A 16,531-nucleotide genomic window follows, 5' to 3' on the forward strand; every position below is an offset into this window, starting at 1 on the left:
AAGTTTTAGAGGACAGTGTTCTTTATTCTCCCGTCTCCCTTACCCCTAAATCCAATCAGTTGCCAAGTCTTGTCAATCCTCTCTCTGTAATTTCTCACTATCCATATGCTTCTTTCTAGCCATTCTATGGCCATCACCCAAGCTCTGGCCCTTATTACCAATTCTCCATTGTGGACTTCTAGCTTCTATTGTCTTCCCTCTCCACATCATCCTCTAAACAGATGCTAAAAGATTCTTCCTAAAGCAAAACTATGCCAAAATCTTTCATAAGAAGACCCGGTAGCTGCCTATTGCCTTTAGGATAAAATACAAACTCTTCAAATGATCACATAAAGCCCTTCAAAACATGGCTATAGTCAACATTTCCATACTTATTTCCCATCCTTCCCCTTCACACATATTTCAATCAAGCAGACTTCCTTGCATGCTTAGGATACACTTACTCCCTCTTTCCCTTCATTTAACAAGTCCTACAAAGAGATTTTTCCCACTTGTGACCCTTCTTTGCTTGAGAAATTTTTATATGGTCCCAGGTACAAGGATATATAAGACAAGTATACAAATCAAACATTTATTGGTAATAAATCATAACTTTATGACTCCCACATTCAGTTAAATGACCCCACATGAGATGGCAACCCACAGTTTCAGAAGCTTTGCTCCATAAGAAGCCTGTCCCAGGCCCCCTAGTTGAAAGTGCTTTTTTTCCCCAGCTCAGATTATCTTGTATTATGAATGTTGATTGATTATTTATCTTTTATGTCCCCCAGGAGAATGTAAACTCCTTAATGATTCAGATTATTTTTTGGTTTGTGTTTGTATTTCTAGCACCCAGCACATATTACACCTTACTCATGATAATCACTTAATAAATGCTCACTAAATTAAATTAAATTTATATCTCAATGGATTTGTGATTTATCAGTGTGATAAATCAATGATTTATCAGTATCCCAAGCCAGTGCATATCACAAACTAACTCATAAATGCCTTCTTTTTCCTTTAAAAAAAATATAATGTTTTGTAATGGATTTGGTTTTTTTTCTTACATCCATCTACAAATCTCATTTTATGAGAAGTCTCTAGTAATAAAATAAAACAGAAAAGTAAATCTAATCATTTTTGTTGTTCAGTCATTTCAGTCATGTCTTACTCTTCACGATCCCATTTAAGGGTTTTTTTGGCAAAGACACTGGAGTTGTTTACCCTTTCTTCTTCAGCTCATTTTACAAATAAAGAAACTGAAGCAAACAGGGTAAAGTGACTTACCCAGGCACAGTTAGTAAGTGCCTGAAGCCAAATCTGAATTCAGGAAGATGAGTCTTCCTTACTTCAGACCCGACACCTAAAATCTAATACAATATCCTCAACTGAAAGTTTATGCAACATTTTATCTCTATAGCATGTACACATGCACCTTTCTTCCAAAAAATATTAACATACATCTATTTTCTTTCCCTCCCACCAATGAACTTGTAATGGTTTAAGTGAGTAGAGAAGAAAATGTGCAGAAGAGATACCACGGAGGTGGAAAGGAGAAAAACCTGGCAAAGATTTGGATTTGTAGGTTGCACTATAATGAGGAGTCACGCTCCCTTCCAGCTTGAGATCTATTAACCTTTTTTGAAACAGAAAATATGCATTCAATATTATATCACAAGAATTATGGTAAGGCAAATTTTGCCAGAGAGTCCTCAGTGAAAGTCTATTTCTCAACTCAATCAAGTTTCCACGTATGGTACAAAATAATTTCAGTTCCAAAGAAAGGGAATGAGAAAGAAAAAGCATGGACATTTAAAAAAATCTCTCCAAAGTTCCTGATTACAATTTTATTTTATCCCAAATGAGATTATATTTAAATCTCAAAATAGTAATGAGGTTTTGCAAAAACGATATTTGATGGTTCTCGATAAATAATATAATTTCTTTTATTCTAACAGTTTAGAGTAGTTTTCATTCTCCTAAAGACAAGAACTTTTTTAGGGAAGGAAGAAAGTGGAATGAGATAGAAGGATGCCAAGATTTACATAATATTCAAAAACTGAAAATAAAAATTTGATAGAGGCAAGTCTTGGTAGCCAATAACTAAATGACTTCTTAAATTATATCAAGTGTATTTACTGTCACTTGGCAGGAGGACTTAAAGCAACATTTCACTGTAGGTATTAATATTGATAGTTACAAATCTATCTCCTAATATAACTAGAACTGAACATAAAAAGTATTTCAGAAAGACAAGCAGAAAGAAAATGGTTTCCCACAATGTCACCCATGGCCTTCACATGGAGGTCAGTTTCATTACTCAATAATCTCCAGTTCCCTAAAACCAGATGCAAGTAAATTCTTTCTTCTTTAGAACTGAACAGTAAAAACCAAAATGTTTCAAATAAGAAGCCAACCAATCCAATGGTCAAAAAAACCTTTTTATAGAGCTTTTGTTTAATGGGTGATTTTTATAAGATTCACTGTAGTCTAGAGGTCTCTTTGTCCTAGGGGGACTCCTGCAATTCTACCAAAGGTCTTTTCCAATCCTTCCAGGATTCATGTAGGATGACCAATTGGCAAGAAGATCTGCCACACAGGTAGGGAAAAGATGATAGAAATATTCTTCCCTATACCCCTTATATTTTCCCTCAATTCAAGTCATCCCACAACACATTTCACTTGGTCTGCTTGACTGTCTCATGGCTTTTATGAAAAGGAAGTCACCATTCCAACTGCTTCTCGTGAGATGGAAGATCATCAGGTTGTACGCCTCGACATCCTACAGACTCCTGGTGCCTTCTAAAAATCACTCCCGTGAGAGTCCATCAGGGCAAAGTGCAGCACGAACAACGGACGATGCTAAAGGTTACACAAGTGAATTTGGCCAACTCCTCTGTATTCTCTCTTTTATTAGAATGGTGAGGGGTTGATAGAAGGGCAGTAAGGTAGAGGCAGAAACTAATTCTGAGCCCATTACTCCAAACACTATTTTTTTTCTTTTATACTTTTATGAAAGATTTATATCTTCCAAAATACTACATAATACCAGGTTTCTTCTAGATTGAAAATGGTTTTCCTTTGTATCATTTTGGGAGTTTTATGACTTCTTTTCTTTAGTCTTCCTCATTATTACATTTCATCTTTTTCCTAATAATATTTGGAGGTAACTAAAAAATAAAAAAATGAGTGCCCCCCAAAAACATTTCTCTCAAAAATCTTATACAGATGAAAAGACACATTAATATGCAAAAGAGCCAATATTAAATATGCAAGATGCCAGAAAAAATCTGGCAGAACAATCACTGTTGCAGATGTTGTGATTCATAACCTATCTCCTTTTCTTTTTTTTCATTTTAATACTTGACTGCTTGTGGGGAGGGAAGGGGAGTATTCTGGATTGGACCTATGATTTCATTGCTGTAGGAAGGTCCCAGTGAGAAAACTCCTGATCAAGCATATCAACATATATTCTGAAATTAATTGTCTCAGATTTCTGATTTGTCTAGAGTTTAAGGGAGCTGACCAGAATTACATAATCAATATGTTTCAGTGAAGAAAGGAAAAAACTGAGTATTCTTAGCTTTGAGAATAATCTTCTAACCTCCACACCAGAAGTGCTAAACACATGCTCCCTGGGCACTAATGCATGACACAGGAAACACTCCTGTTAGCTACCACACTGGAATAAAATGTAATTGAGAAATATTTAACAAAATAAATGAAAATACACTGGACAAGTCATCCTAGGTAATTCTGTAAAATAGTACAAGAGGTACTCTCTTGACCCAAAGAACTGCACAAAATCATAGAAATCAAATGGTTTAAATCTCTAGGTCCACTTCAAGAACATTCCATGAAAACAGCCTAGGATATTAAGAGCGGCATATCTGAAAAGCTACTAGAAGGATGTTGCTTTGAAGAAACAATGTCTTCCCTTCCATCACCATGATGGTGGAATATGCTCAGACTGAGCAATGGGATCATTGACCCAAAAAGAGAGCTGAATTCTTGCCTCTTATGCTTTAAAAAATGCAGAGAGTAACACTGAAGGGTTTGGACATGGATTCTCTTATCATTGAGCAAATCCAGGTTTACAAGGCTCGCCAAAATGCTACAACATATTACAGGGCTTGTAGTTGAATCAATCCATCCATACATGAGTTCCCTGTGTCATATTGAGATAATACTTAGTGAAAAGGAGCAAATTATTCTTAAACCAGAAGAGAACATTGCTCAAAAGAAAAAGATATCTCAAAAGAAAAGCTTATGGTATGGGGCATTAGAATGCAAATAAAAATGAAATAAAAACAAACCCTAAAAAATCACATTATATTATGATGTCTAAATATTCTACATATGACGTTGTATTGTAATATATTATAAATATTTGAACATTATAAATATAACATGAAAATAGATATATATATATATAATATAATAATAGAAAATAGAATATAAATAGATAATATTACAAATTTTAAATTTGTACAATTACAAATTTGTACATTTATTATACAATTGTACAATTCAAAATGTAAAATTACAAAATTACAAATAGATAAAAATTACAAATACAATAGATTATATTGCAAAGCCAAATCAATTTGCAGCCACAATGATCCTTTTATGTATGGATTAGTAGACCCCATTTCTATTTGACCTAGAGCACATTGCCACTATAGTTTAATAAGAAACAAAAATGGTGATGTTTTCAGTGTTAAAAATTACTCAGTTTCTTGGTAAATTCAGATAGTAGCAAGTCTAAATTGAACTTTTTCGATTATAAAAAGTAGAACCTTTTTTAGATTTCTACCAAAGGTACGACTTGTCTTGACTTGGAGGTAACGTGGGTTCTTGAAGATTTATACTACTCATTGGAGGATGATTTTGGCAGGTCTTGTCAAATGAAAGACTTTATATTCAATATCTTGAGATATTTGGAAACAGTCAGAGGATGGTATATTTCTGGACACAACTCAGAGGTCAACCACTAAAGAAAAAGGCCATATTGCTAGGAATGCCAACAAAGGAGGCGCATTTTCTCGGCCAGTCAGCTAAAAATGCTCTCCTGCAAGAGACCAGCCATCGCTCAGCTACCAACTCTGGTAGCCTTTTCTCATCCACATCTGACTTGACCTCTCTGCTGCTTTTAGATATCCTCTGTTTGGGTTCTAAGACATTTTCTTCTGGTTTTTTTCTCTCCCCGTCTTAAAACCTGCTTTGCTAGACTACTCTCCAGCTTAAGTTCCCTAAGCATGAGTGTCCATTAGTTTTCATATAGAATTTTTCCTCAATCTCCTCATCTTCCATGAATGTAATTATCATCTCTGTGTGGATCCGTCCCAAATCTAAATATTTGTTCCTTAATTTCTTGTGTGTCCCTGATGAGTTATTTAATTTCCATGAATTAAATAACTTCCCAAGTTCCCCATCTGTGAAAAGGAGACTGGACTTAATGATCTCTGAGGTTCCTTTCGGGTGTACATTGATGACTCTATGACCCTGAATTCTAGTCCCACAACACTAACTGCCTGCTGGACAACTTCACTTGAGTGTCCCATCAGCATCTCAAACTCATTATATTTAAAGTAGAACGGAATAGTATATTTAAAACAGAACCCACTCCCACTTACCCATTTTCCAAACTTCTCTAAATATTCAGGGTCCCGCCATTCTCCTAATCATTCTATTTATACATTCAGCCCTTCTTGATTCCTCTCTCTCCCTAAATCCTCATAGCTTAATGTTTGTTAAGATTCATCATTTCTCCATTCCCTCTGATTACAACTGTAACCATACCTAATTGCTTCTTTTTCTTTTCTTTTTGACAAGGCAATCGGAGTTAAGTGACTTGCCTGGACTCACACAGTAAGTGGCAAGTTCTGAGGCCAGATTTTCAGGTCTCCCTGGACTCCAGGGCTGGGACTCTATCCACTACACACCATCTAGCTGCCCCCTATTAATTTTTGCCTAAACTATGACAGAAACTTTTAATTTCCTCTCCTCCAATCCATCTGCCATAGAGCTGTCAAAATAATCTTCATGCAAATTTCACCATGACACTCCCCTGCTCAGAAGTCTTCCATAACTCCTTATTACAAATTCTATAGCTGGATGGCTCACTAGAGCTGCTTGAAATCAGGAAAATCTGAGTTCAAATTTGGCTTCAGCACTTACAAACTGGGTTACATAAGTCTCAACTTATTTACCTCCATTTTCCCTTCTATAAAAGGGGTATAATAATAGTCCCTACTTCCCAGAGTCATTATGAGAATGAAATGAAATATTTGTAAAGGATTTAGCACAGTTCCTGGCACATAGTAGGTACTATATAAATGTTAGTATTGTAATCATGATGATGATATCATATTTATCTGTGTACATGTTGTTTTTCCCATCCCAAAATAGAACTTAAATTCTTTGAAGACAGTGATTGTCTCCTTCCTTTACATATTGAAAGTGTTTAATAAGCATCTAGTTAATTAAACATCTTTCATTAGAACTATTCAAAAAGACATTTTTAGCAACATCGTCGAGAGATCACCAGTTTTCTCCATCTAGGTCATAGAAAAAACAAGCTCCAAAGCCTTCTAAATGTTGGGAACCTTTTATCTCATGAGTGCTTCAAAATGCAATGATTGCTCTTGCTTTTAGAGTCTCTCTCACAGTCTGGTTGCAGCTCTCTTCAGAACAGAGTCGGTAATTAAAGGCACTATTCTCCCCCCATCATTTCCCTCTATCTTTGAAAAGCTTTTCTGCGTAAGAGTTCTAAAAACCTTTGTGTTTATGAGAAGGAGATATCACTAATGCACTCAACTACAGGCTGAGAGATTCAGCAGTGCTACAAACTACTGACCTTACCCTAAACCCATCTGCTTGCAGGCCAGTTGACTCAAGGTCTCTCGCCAGTTATCAGCACAGACTTGGTGGTCGGTGGCAGACCGGTGAACGGTCAGGAACGCGGAGGAGTTCATGTTCTTTGATAATGTCACTAAGAAGAGAAAAAGAAATATTTTCACAAAATATATTTCTTCTCTTGTGACCAAACTATGATCTTGGATAGTCATTGTTATTCTTACAATTTAAAGACCTAAAGCATTTAGATCAAAATCTCTTTATTAAATATTATACACGTGAAAGTGGGCAGCTGGGTAGTACAGTGGGGAGAATGCAGACTTGAAGCCATCAAGACCCATCTTTCTTAGCTGTGTGACACCGGGCAAGTCACTTAACCCCAATTGCCAACCCAAAAGAAAAAAAAGACAAAAGAAATTGTTTTTTAAAAAAAAGACATCTTCTTGAGTTCAGATCTGACCTCAGACATTTACTAACTGTGTGACCCTTGTTTCTTCATCTGTAAAATGAAGTAGAGAAGGAAATGACAAATCCTTCTAGTATCTTTGACAAGAAAACCCCAAAAAGGGTCACAAAGAATTAGACATGACTGAAATACAACAAAAAAAGTGAAACTCCGAATACAGAATTTATTTAATCTGAATTCAAATCCGACCTCAGACACCGAATACTTCCTAGCTGTGTGACCCTGAGCAAGTCACTTAATCCCAATTGCCTCAGCAAAAAATAAAACAAAAAAAAATTATTTAACCAAAAAATCCCTCCATCTGGAAATAAGAGAGGTAAGTCACTCAAAAATTCCCTCAATTTAAAAAATAAGGATTTGTTGTTGCTGTCATTGTTTTTAATGGTGGCAAGGGGACAAAGAAATCTTTGAGCTTTCATAGTCAGAGGTCATTTCACTTATGGTAGGGGACAGAGAGGACCAGACTTACCACAGTCCCATTCATCTGAGCTGTCTGAACAATGTACTCCACCATCACACCACAGATCACGAGGCACACAATCATGATTGGCGCACTCTACTTCATCTTCTTGGCAAAATGCTGGTATCAAAAACAAGTGGAAAAAATTATTTAGAAATATGAGTGATTATTCCATAAAATGTGCATATTATTTTGAAAACATTATCGTGATGGCTACCAGGCTTTTGTATAGTAAAACACCCTCAAACCATTACTTATGGACATTTCTGTTTCTGAAGAGCATAAAAACTAAAATCATCATTTTTATTCATCCCAATAATATGAAAGAGTACATAACCACACTGAACTATTGCTAAGCAAAAGAAGAATAGGAAAAATAGTCTTTTACAGAAATGGTGAGATGTGAGGTTAGTTTCTTCACCTGGAACTATTTTCTTTTTCCCAGATTCCTCAAGACCTCAAAAATCTATCCTTATTGACTCATTCCTTTGCCTGAATTTTTGTCATCTTCTAATAATTCTACTTTGAAATGGATACCTTAGTGTAAATGAATTTGCTTTATTTTTTTTACTTGTAGGGGGAACCCAAGAAACTAGAGGGCACTGGATTTCTGAGAAAGAGAAGGATGAGGGCCTCCCTAAAAAGGAGAGATTTGTGGTTGGGAGATGTAGAATCAGACTGGATTCTGATCCTGTGAGACTCAATTCCCTCACTGAATTGCTGAGAAGAATTAAGTCTATCACAATTGATCAATCACATAAAATTGCTGTAATTGTACACAATGTTCTCATGATTCTGCTCACTTCACTCAGCATCAGTTCATATAAATCTTTTCATGCATTTCTGAAAACATCCTGCTGATTGTTTCTTATAGTACTATAATATTCCCCACTATAATTCATTCAGCCATTCCCCAATTGATGGACATTCACACAATTTCCAGTTTCTTGCCACTACAAAAAAGGGCTGCCACAAACATTTTTGCCCATGTGGGTCCTTTTCCCTCATTTATGATTTCTTTGACACACATACCCAGAACTGGCACTGTTGGATCAAAGGGTATGCAGAGTTTTAAAGCCCTGTGGGCACACGGAACTCCATTTTTAAAATTGTTGAAAATTGTCTTTATATATAATTGTGGGGAAAATAAAATACTAAATTAAATTTTAAAAATAAAATTAGAGTAAGTCTTGCCTAACATTTTCCCTACCAGTCAACCATGATTAAGGATCTACTATGTGCCAAGAATTACAAGTAAAATGTGTAAAAGCTGATAATGAAAAAAAAAAGGCAAAAGACAGTGCCTGGTTTCAAAGTTACAGTATTATTTTATGATTGTGAAATTAAGTGGTTTCAATACCTTTTGCTAAAAAAACAAAACAAAACAAAAAAAACAACACTGAATAGGATTGAAGCAAATGTAAGCTCATTAAAGCTGTAAAATTTTATCATTCAGTATTTTTTGTTTTGTAAAACAGCATTTCCTCCTGCCTAGGTGCCCTATAGAAATAGTCTCCATGGGCAGCAGAGGTGGCAGTGACGTAAGCAGTGAAGTGGCTTGGGAGAAGGACCAGGCCAGAGACATGAAAGCAAAGTCCCTGTGCCCATCTGGATAAATCACAGCTACTGCAAAGTCCCCTGGGCAAAGGGCTACTTCAAAGATATATTTGAGCTGAGAAATAAAGTGCTTAAGATGAAAAGGCAGTTTAGACAAACATGAATACACTCACAGCAGTTTTTTTCATCCATCTTATCAGGACAGTCTGGAAACCCATCACAAACCATTTCATGCTTGATACACAGTTTGCTGCCAGGACATTCCCAAAGCCCTCTCTCCCGGCACCCTAGAAACAGAACATCACATTCATTCCAAGTGAAAACCTGTGAAGGAAAACCTGAAAAGGAAACACAGCCTTGCCGCCTTTTTAATATCATAATAGAGAAATTTTATAACATGGACACTAGAGTTTTTTATTGTTTGCATTTCAGATCACATAGTTCAGAAATAGTTTGTTAAAAACAGTTTTAACTCACTCCGTAATTGTTCTGTATTAAGAAATATAGATTGAACAAGGCTGAACATTAACAGTGAGATCTGAAAATGTCAAAATAATGAACACAGGGGAAAAGTCATTAACAGCACTACAAATTTGAACCTTTGCTTGCTGAACCAAATGTACACAAGCTACAGAGTAAAGATAGTGTTGGGGCAAGCGGGGAGAGAGGAAATATGAGGGACGAGGCTGTTAAATACATGGTTATTATAACTTCAAAGTAATTCTCTTTGCAATATACACTCAAAAACTTCTGTTGCTGCTCAAAGAATAAAAATCATTCTTGCTCTCAAGAATGCTTCCAGAATCAGGGTTTGAACTATACCATGTATTCAAGACTCATGAATTTATAATCAACAGACTCATATGATTAGAAATGTGATCAATTAAATTGAGAATTACAAGTAAACTGCCCCAGAGGATTGGAAAGAATCAAAGGAAATATCATGCACAATTGTTCATCTTAAATGTCATTTGATTCTGAATCAGCTATTGATTTATTCAGGGCTTTTTAAACTTTTTCCATTTGTAACCCCTTTTCACCTGAGAAATGTTTACAGGACCCTGGGATATATAAGTAAATGAAACAGGGATACAAATCAAATATTTTCTGATGATAAATCATAATTTCATGATTCCCATGTTCATTTATGAGACCCCATATGGGGTCATGAACCTCAATTTAAAAAGCTGGGGTCTGGATCACTTTGAGATGGTATTCTGTTCTTGTTACTAGCTACCTTTAAAAGATTCCACTTTTTCAATCAGCAGATGATGCCCATGTCCTGAGGGACACAGATATTCATTCAGATCTGAGAATAGGAGTGAAAAAAATTTAGCTGGCAAAATTTATGAGAGAAAAAAAAACAAAACAAAAAACAAAAAACAACACTGAATAGGATTGAAGCAAATGTAAGCTCATTAAAGCTGTAAAATTTTATCATTCAGTATTTTTTGTTTTGTAAAACAGCATTTCCTCCTGCCTAGGTGCCCTATAGAAATAATCTCCATGGACAGCAGAGGTGGCAGTGACGTAAGCAGTGAAGTGGCTTGGGAGAAGGACCAGGCCAGAGACATGAAAGCAAAGTCCCTGTGCCCATCTGGATAAATCACAGCTACTGTGAAGTCCCCTGGGCAAAGGGCTACTTCAAAGATACATTTGAGCTGAGAAATAAAGTGCTTGAGATGAAAAGGCAGTTTAGACAAACATGAATACACTCACAGCAGTTTTTTTCATCCATCTTATCAGGACAGTCTGGAAACCCATCACAAACCATTTCATGCTTGATACACAGTTTGCTGCCAGGACATTCCCAAAGCCCTCTCTCCCGGCACCCTAGAAACAGAACATCACATTCATTCCAAGTGAAAACCTGTGAAGGAAAACCTGAAAAGGAAACACAGCCTTGCCGCCTTTTTAATATCATAACAGATAAATTTTATAATATGGACACTAGAGTTTTTTTATTGTTTGCATTTCAGATCACATAGTTCAGAAATAGTTTGTTAAAATAGTTTTAACTCACTCCATAACTGTTCTGTATTAAGAAATATAGATTGAACAAGGCTGAACATTAACAGTGAGATCTGAAAATGTCAAAATAATGAACACAGGGGAAAAGTCATTAGCAGCGCTACAAATTTGAACCTTTGCTTGCTGAACCAAATGTATACAAGCCACAGAGTAAAGATAGTGTTGGGGCAAGCGGAGAGAGAGGAAATATGAGGGACGAGGCTGTTAAATACATGGTTATTATAACTTCAAAGTAATTCTCTTTGCAAGATACATTCAAAAACTTCTATTGTTGCTCAAAGAGTAAAAGTCATTCTTGCTCTCAAAAGTGCCTCAGAATAAGGGTATGAACTATACCATGTACTCAGACTCATGAATTTATAATCAACAGACTCGTATGATTAGAAATGTGATCAATTAAATTGAGAATTACAAGTAAACTGCCCCAGAGGATTGGAAAAAATCAAAGGAAATATCATGGACAATTGTTCATCTTAAATGTCATTTGATTCTGAATCAGCTATTGATTTATTCAGGGCTTTTTAACCTTTTTCTATTTGTAACCCCTTTTCACCTGAGAAATGTTTACAGGACCCTGGGATATATAGGTAAATGAAACAGGAATACAAATCAAATATTTTCTGATGATAAATCATAATTTCATGATTCCCATGTTCAGTTATGAGACCCCATATGGGGTCATGAACCTCAATTTAAAAAGCTGGGGTAACAACAAAATTCATATGGAACAATAAAAAGTCGAGAATCTCAAGGGAACTAATGAAAAAAAAAATCAAATGAAGGTGGCCTAGCTGTACCTGATCTAAAATTATATTATAAAGCAGCAGTCACCAAAACCATTTGGTATTGGCTAAGAAATAGATTAGTGGATCAGTGGAAAAGGCTAGGCTCACAAGACAGAATAGTCAATTATAGCAATCTAGTGTTTGACAAACCCAAAGCCCCTAACTTCTGGGAAAAGAATTCAATATTTGATAAAAACTGCTGGGATAATTGGAAATTAGTATGGCAGAAATTAGGCATGGACCCACACTTAACACCATATACCAAGATAAGATCAAAATGGGTCTATGACCTAGGCATAAAGAACGAGACTATAAATAAATTAGAGGAACATAGAATAGTTTATCTCTCAGACTTGTGGAGGAGAAAGAAATTTGAGATCAAAGATGAACTAGAGACCATTACTGATCACAGAATAGAAAATTTCGATTACATCAAATTAAAAAGCCTTTGTACAAATAAAACTAATGCAAACAAGATTAGAAGGGAAGCAACAAACTGGGAAAACATTTTCACAGTTAAAGGTTCTGATAAAGGCCTCATTTCCAAAATATATAGAGAACTGACTCAAATTTATAAGAAATCAAGCCATTCTCCAATTGATAAATGGTCAAAGGATATGAACAGACAATTTTCAGAGGATGAAATTGAAACTATTACCACTCATATGAAAGAGTGTTCCAAATCATTATTGATCAGAGAAATGCAAATTAAGACAACTCTGAGATACCACTACACACCTGTCAGATTGGCTAAGATGACAGGAAAAAATAATGATGAATGTTGGAGGGGATGCGGGAAAACTGGGACACTAATGCATTGTTGGTGGAGTTGTGAACGAATCCAACCATTCTGGAGAGCAATCTGGAATTATGCCCAAAAAATTATCAAAATGTGCATATCCTTTGATCCAGCAGTGTTTCTATTGGGCTTATATCCCAAAGAAATACTAAAGAAGGGAAAGGGACCTGTATGTGCCAAAATGTTTGTAGCAGCCCTGTTTTTAATATCATAATAGAGAAATTTTATAACATGGACACTAGAGTTTTTTATTGTTTGCATTTCAGATCACATAGTTCAGAAATAGTTTGTTAAAAACAGTTTTAACTCACTCCGTAATTGTTCTGTATTAAGAAATATAGATTGAACAAGGCTGAACATTAACAGTGAGATCTGAAAATGTCAAAATAATGAACACAGGGGAAAAGTCATTAACAGCACTACAAATTTGAACCTTTGCTTGCTGAACCAAATGTACACAAGCTACAGAGTAAAGATAGTGTTGGGGCAAGCGGGGAGAGAGGAAATATGAGGGACGAGGCTGTTAAATACATGGTTATTATAACTTCAAAGTAATTCTCTTTGCAATATACACTCAAAAACTTCTGTTGCTGCTCAAAGAATAAAAATCATTCTTGCTCTCAAGAATGCTTCCAGAATCAGGGTTTGAACTATACCATGTATTCAAGACTCATGAATTTATAATCAACAGACTCATATGATTAGAAATGTGATCAATTAAATTGAGAATTACAAGTAAACTGCCCCAGAGGATTGGAAAGAATCAAAGGAAATATCATGCACAATTGTTCATCTTAAATGTCATTTGATTCTGAATCAGCTATTGATTTATTCAGGGCTTTTTAAACTTTTTCCATTTGTAACCCCTTTTCACCTGAGAAATGTTTCCAGGACCCTGGGATATATAAGTAAATGAAACAGGGATACAAATCAAATATTTTCTGATGATAAATCATAATTTCATGATTCCCATGTTCATTTATGAGACCCCATATGGGGTCATGAACCTCAATTTAAAAAGCTGGGGTCTGGATCACTTTGAGATGGTATTCTGTTCTTGTTACTAGCTACCTTTAAAAGATTCCACTTTTTCAATCAGCAGATGATGCCCATGTCCTGAGGGACACAGATATTCATTCAGATCTGAGAATAGGAGTGAAAAAAATTTAGCTGGCAAAATTTATGAGAGAAAAAAAAACAAAAAAAAAAAAATAAAAAAAAATTAAAAAAAAAAAAAAAGCTGGGGTCTGGATCACTTTGAGATGGTATTCTGTTCTTGTTACTAGCTACCTTTAAAAGATTCCACTTTTTCAATCAGCAGATGATGCCCATGTCCTGAGGGACACAGATATTCATTCAGATCTGAGAATAGGAGTGAAAAAAATTTAGCTGGCAAAATTTATGAGAGAAAAAAAAACAAAACAAACTAATACTCTTGAATCTTTGTTCACAAGCTGTCTGGCCATTTCTTGTACACTGCTAGACATTGATTTTTGTTTAACCTAACTGCTGAACCTTACAGTTATATTTATTAAAATTCATATAACAAGAACGGTCCTCTATTTTTGCCTGGCAAAATATTATCAGATCTCAGTCTATTAGCTACCCAGTGAATAAAATAGTTTTTTGAGGTCAGGTTAATTGTAATTTACTTTCAATATTTTCACCAAAGTCCTGTAAAAAACGCTGAACGTTCAACATTCTACTGCAAACTCCATCCAATTTCACATCAAATAGTTATCAATTTTGCCAATTTATTAATACTCTTTGGACATGGTCATTAAACCAGTTACAAGTTCCTTTGATCACTCAAGCTAAGTTTCTCTGACTTGCCCACAAAATATTGTGAAAAATCTTATTAAACATGATCATGAACTCCAACTATGCTTATGTCTACCGAATTTCCCTGATATAGCAGTGAAGTAAATCCATTAAAAGGAAATAAAAGAAAAAAGAAAGCAAAGACATTTCTAGGACAGACTAAAAATCTAACCAACCTTTTGTAACACCCATCTCTATGGAAAGTTGTGTTCCAAAATCCCAAAGATGGATTTGTAGAAAAACTCTACCAACATGGCCATCTTGTAAGGGGGAAAAAAGCCATTTTTAAGATGAAAATAGGGGGTTCTCAAACTTTAACTAAATGTAGTTTGTCAAATTATTACTAGAACATAAGTTCTGTTTGAGTAGACATGTCTTGTCACTGTGTGACTAATAACCCTATACACAATACCTGGCATGTAGCAGGTGCTTAATAAATGTTCATTAAATACAATTGAATTATTTTGTTTGATGTGTTATATATTCTCAAAACACAACATATTTCTATATTCAAATGAATATACAGAAATTGATTTTGGTCAAGTGGCTGGATACTTTTTCCGTAATCACTGTGATTGTGAATCTTTTTAATCAAGCATTTTGTTTTAGCTGCTTTTAAAATTCTCATTAGCCTCCTTCTATGCTCAATAAATATTAAGCCATCAACCCTCAATACCGAGTTGAACTTAATTTACAAGGATTTTAAATCCTTAAAAATAGAAAATGAATTTTTTAAAGTTGCTTAAGCACCATCAAGCTTTCAATTTTCTGTTAAAGTAGAATCTCATTTTCTCAACAATCATCTCCTCCTAAATCCTACAGCTGACCTCCAATTTCTAGTATTCTTCTCTAATCACCCTCCTCATCTACGGCATTCTCCTAATGTTGGAGACTCCCAGTGATTATTTCAAACTTCTTTAGACCTAAAATGTGATGATGAAATGCAATTTCATCTTTTAACTCCAGCATAATATCACCATCTGAGATTCTGTTTTGTGAGCAAATCCAACATATCCTTCTGCAAAAGCCTTTTAAATAAGAAAAATCCAATGACTTTTGATTCCTTTCTTCCCATGAAGACATAAATAAGGAAAGAGTAACTTTTGAGAACTTCAAAGCACTGAACGTCCCTTCCACTGCAACATTTTCCATGGTCAATGTCAGGTCACTCTGACAGCTGTAATTTTCCAACAGATGCAGTCTTTCATATTTATAGCAGCAGATAAGAATTCTGTTGATTGCTTATGACATTTTGTCTAGCCCCAAGAAGGGCAAGATCTTTCATAGAAATACATTTTGGGAAATAAGACAATATTTCATACCTTAAAGGTCAGGAGAATAAAAATGGTTCTAAAAGATGGATTGCTTCTCAAAAGTAAAAAGGGTCAATAAAAACTCGGAAGGTAAGATGAGCAAAATAATCAAAATCCAAGTTAATTCAACTGGTCACTTATTGTGAACACTGTTTTGAAAACACTTATGCTCTGGTTTCTGCCCCGCTCCACTCTAAGAGTACATAAGGCCAGAGGTTAGCTGTCAGAAATGGAAAGAGGCTTGGAGTACCCTCTTGAAATTATCGTTGAGATTTTGGGCTATAATGCTGGTGAGGTTGAAGCTCACCAGTAGAGATGCCAGAAAAAGTTTCATCCTTTGCTCAGAGAGATTAAGTCATGGAGAACATTAAAAACCAAAATAGGTTTTCAGAACTAAAGTCTATTTAAATCTACACAAACTCTAATTTCTTTAGACCTAAAATGTGATTTTCCCCAATA

The 16,531-nt window shown here is 35.2% G+C and overlaps 1 protein-coding gene and 1 pseudogene across 1 annotated transcript in view; one reads left to right on the forward strand and one right to left on the reverse strand.

Annotated features, from left to right (window-relative positions):
* Nucleotides 1-16,531, reverse strand: part of CORIN (corin, serine peptidase) — a 197,020-nt gene that overhangs the window by 18,879 nt on the left and 161,610 nt on the right. Inside the window, exons 14-16 of the mRNA XM_051965220.1 lie at nt 11,043-11,156; nt 7,776-7,886; nt 6,847-6,976 (exon numbers count right to left, since the gene is read on the reverse strand). Coding sequence (XP_051821180.1) covers nt 6,847-6,976; nt 7,776-7,886; nt 11,043-11,156 — 355 coding nt within the window. The remainder of the gene's footprint in view (nt 1-6,846; nt 6,977-7,775; nt 7,887-11,042; nt 11,157-16,531) is intronic.
* Nucleotides 2,685-4,279, forward strand: LOC127540589 (60S ribosomal protein L17-like; annotated as a pseudogene).

Source organism: Antechinus flavipes, chromosome 6 (assembly GCF_016432865.1).
Source record: "Antechinus flavipes isolate AdamAnt ecotype Samford, QLD, Australia chromosome 6, AdamAnt_v2, whole genome shotgun sequence".
Taxonomy (NCBI): domain Eukaryota; kingdom Metazoa; phylum Chordata; class Mammalia; order Dasyuromorphia; family Dasyuridae; genus Antechinus; species Antechinus flavipes.